This window comes from Petaurus breviceps, unplaced genomic scaffold (assembly GCF_028583685.1).
Source record: "Petaurus breviceps papuanus isolate PSGF00001 unplaced genomic scaffold, PetGlider_PUasm1.0 207, whole genome shotgun sequence".
Lineage (NCBI taxonomy): Eukaryota > Metazoa > Chordata > Mammalia > Diprotodontia > Petauridae > Petaurus > Petaurus breviceps.
In genome coordinates this window covers 5302797-5304045 of record NW_027185850.1, presented here as the reverse complement: position 1 = coordinate 5304045, position 1249 = coordinate 5302797, and the positions used below count along the sequence as shown (strand labels likewise).

General features: G+C 78.6%; 1 protein-coding gene across 1 annotated transcript in view; it reads right to left on the bottom strand.

Moving 5' to 3' along the window:
• LOC138164864 (ankyrin repeat domain-containing protein 13C-like) overlaps nt 1-522 on the bottom strand; it is a 76538-nt gene extending 76016 nt beyond the window's left edge. Inside the window, exon 1 of the mRNA XM_069092786.1 lies at nt 99-522. Within this exon, the coding sequence (XP_068948887.1) occupies nt 99-507 (409 nt within the window). The 5' untranslated portion in view covers nt 508-522. The remainder of the gene's footprint in view (nt 1-98) is intronic.
• Between the last annotated feature and the right edge of the window lie 727 nt (nt 523-1249).

The following is a 1249-nucleotide window of genomic DNA, read 5'->3' as shown; positions in this document are numbered from 1 at the left end:
CCCCGGAGGAGAGGGGGGGTGTCTGCGGGGGTCCCCCAAGGAGGGGTGTCTGCGGAGGGTCCCCGGAGGAGGGGTCGCGCAGCGGCGCCCCCGCTCACCGTGAAGGTCCTTCTGGCCGATGTGGTGCGTCCGGATGAGGGACGAGAGCCGCCTCACGTCGCCCTTGAACACGCACTCGTGCACGGGGTAGAGCGAGGGGCCCCGGCCGGACTCGGAGGCGGCGGCGCCCGCCGCGGAGGAGACCGAGCAGCAGCCGGGGCCGGCCGGGGGCGGCGGCGGCTTGTGCGGCAGCCGGGGCTGCGGGGCCGCGGGGTGCGGGGGGTGGCCGCCGCGGGGCCCCTGCCGGCCGGCCTTGCCCCCGCCGCCTCCGGGCCCGGCCCCGCGCGCCGCCGTGAAGGGCCCGGGGGCGGCGGCCGCCTCGTCGTCGCCCGGCTCCAGCAGGTCGCCGTCCTCCTTGCCGCAGGGCTTCGGGTCCCTCCGCAGGGAGCGGATCTTCTCGCCGGTCATCGCCGCCGCCGCCGCCGCCGCCGCCGCCGCCTCGGCCTCGGCCTCGGGCTCCGCGGACTCCGGGGGGCGCTCAGAGCAGCCGGGGCGGCAGCGGGACGCAGCATCCACTCCCGCGGCGGCCCCGGGCCCGGCCCGCACGCATGTCCCGCCGCCGCAGCCCGTCCTGGGCTCGCTGGGGGGAGCTCGAACCTCGCCTCCCGCCGCTCGGCTCACAGGCCGCGGCGGCCCACGGCCATCTTGCCCTGCTCCGCTGCTCTCGCGAGAGCTCGACGGAGGCGGGGAGGAGAGCGGGACCAGCCCGGCCTGGTCAGGAAACACCGCGAGACGAGCGCGGCCCCGCGCCCGCCCGGCCTCGCCCCATGCCCGCCCGGCGGCCCCCCCGCCGAGGCGCTCTCCGCTGCCGCGGGCCCGGGGCACGTGCCGAGGGTCCCGCCCGAAGGGCCTCTAGCGCTCCGGCCCTGAGCGGAGCCCGCCGGGATGCTGTGGGGGCGCCGCGCCGCGCCGCCCCACCCCCTCCTCCTCCTCCTCTGAGGCCCGGAGCCTGTGTTACATCTCCGGGCCGCCCGGGCTCGGAATGTGACGTCACTGGCCGGAAGTGACGTCAAGGCAGCTCGGCGCGCGGCTTCGGCTGCGCTCCTCGCGCCGGGGAACATGACGTCAGTCCTGGGAGGCGCGGCCTCGGGCCCCCTTGGAACACCAGCCGTGGGCCAGCGCCTCTCCATGATCGTTAGAGATTCCCGTC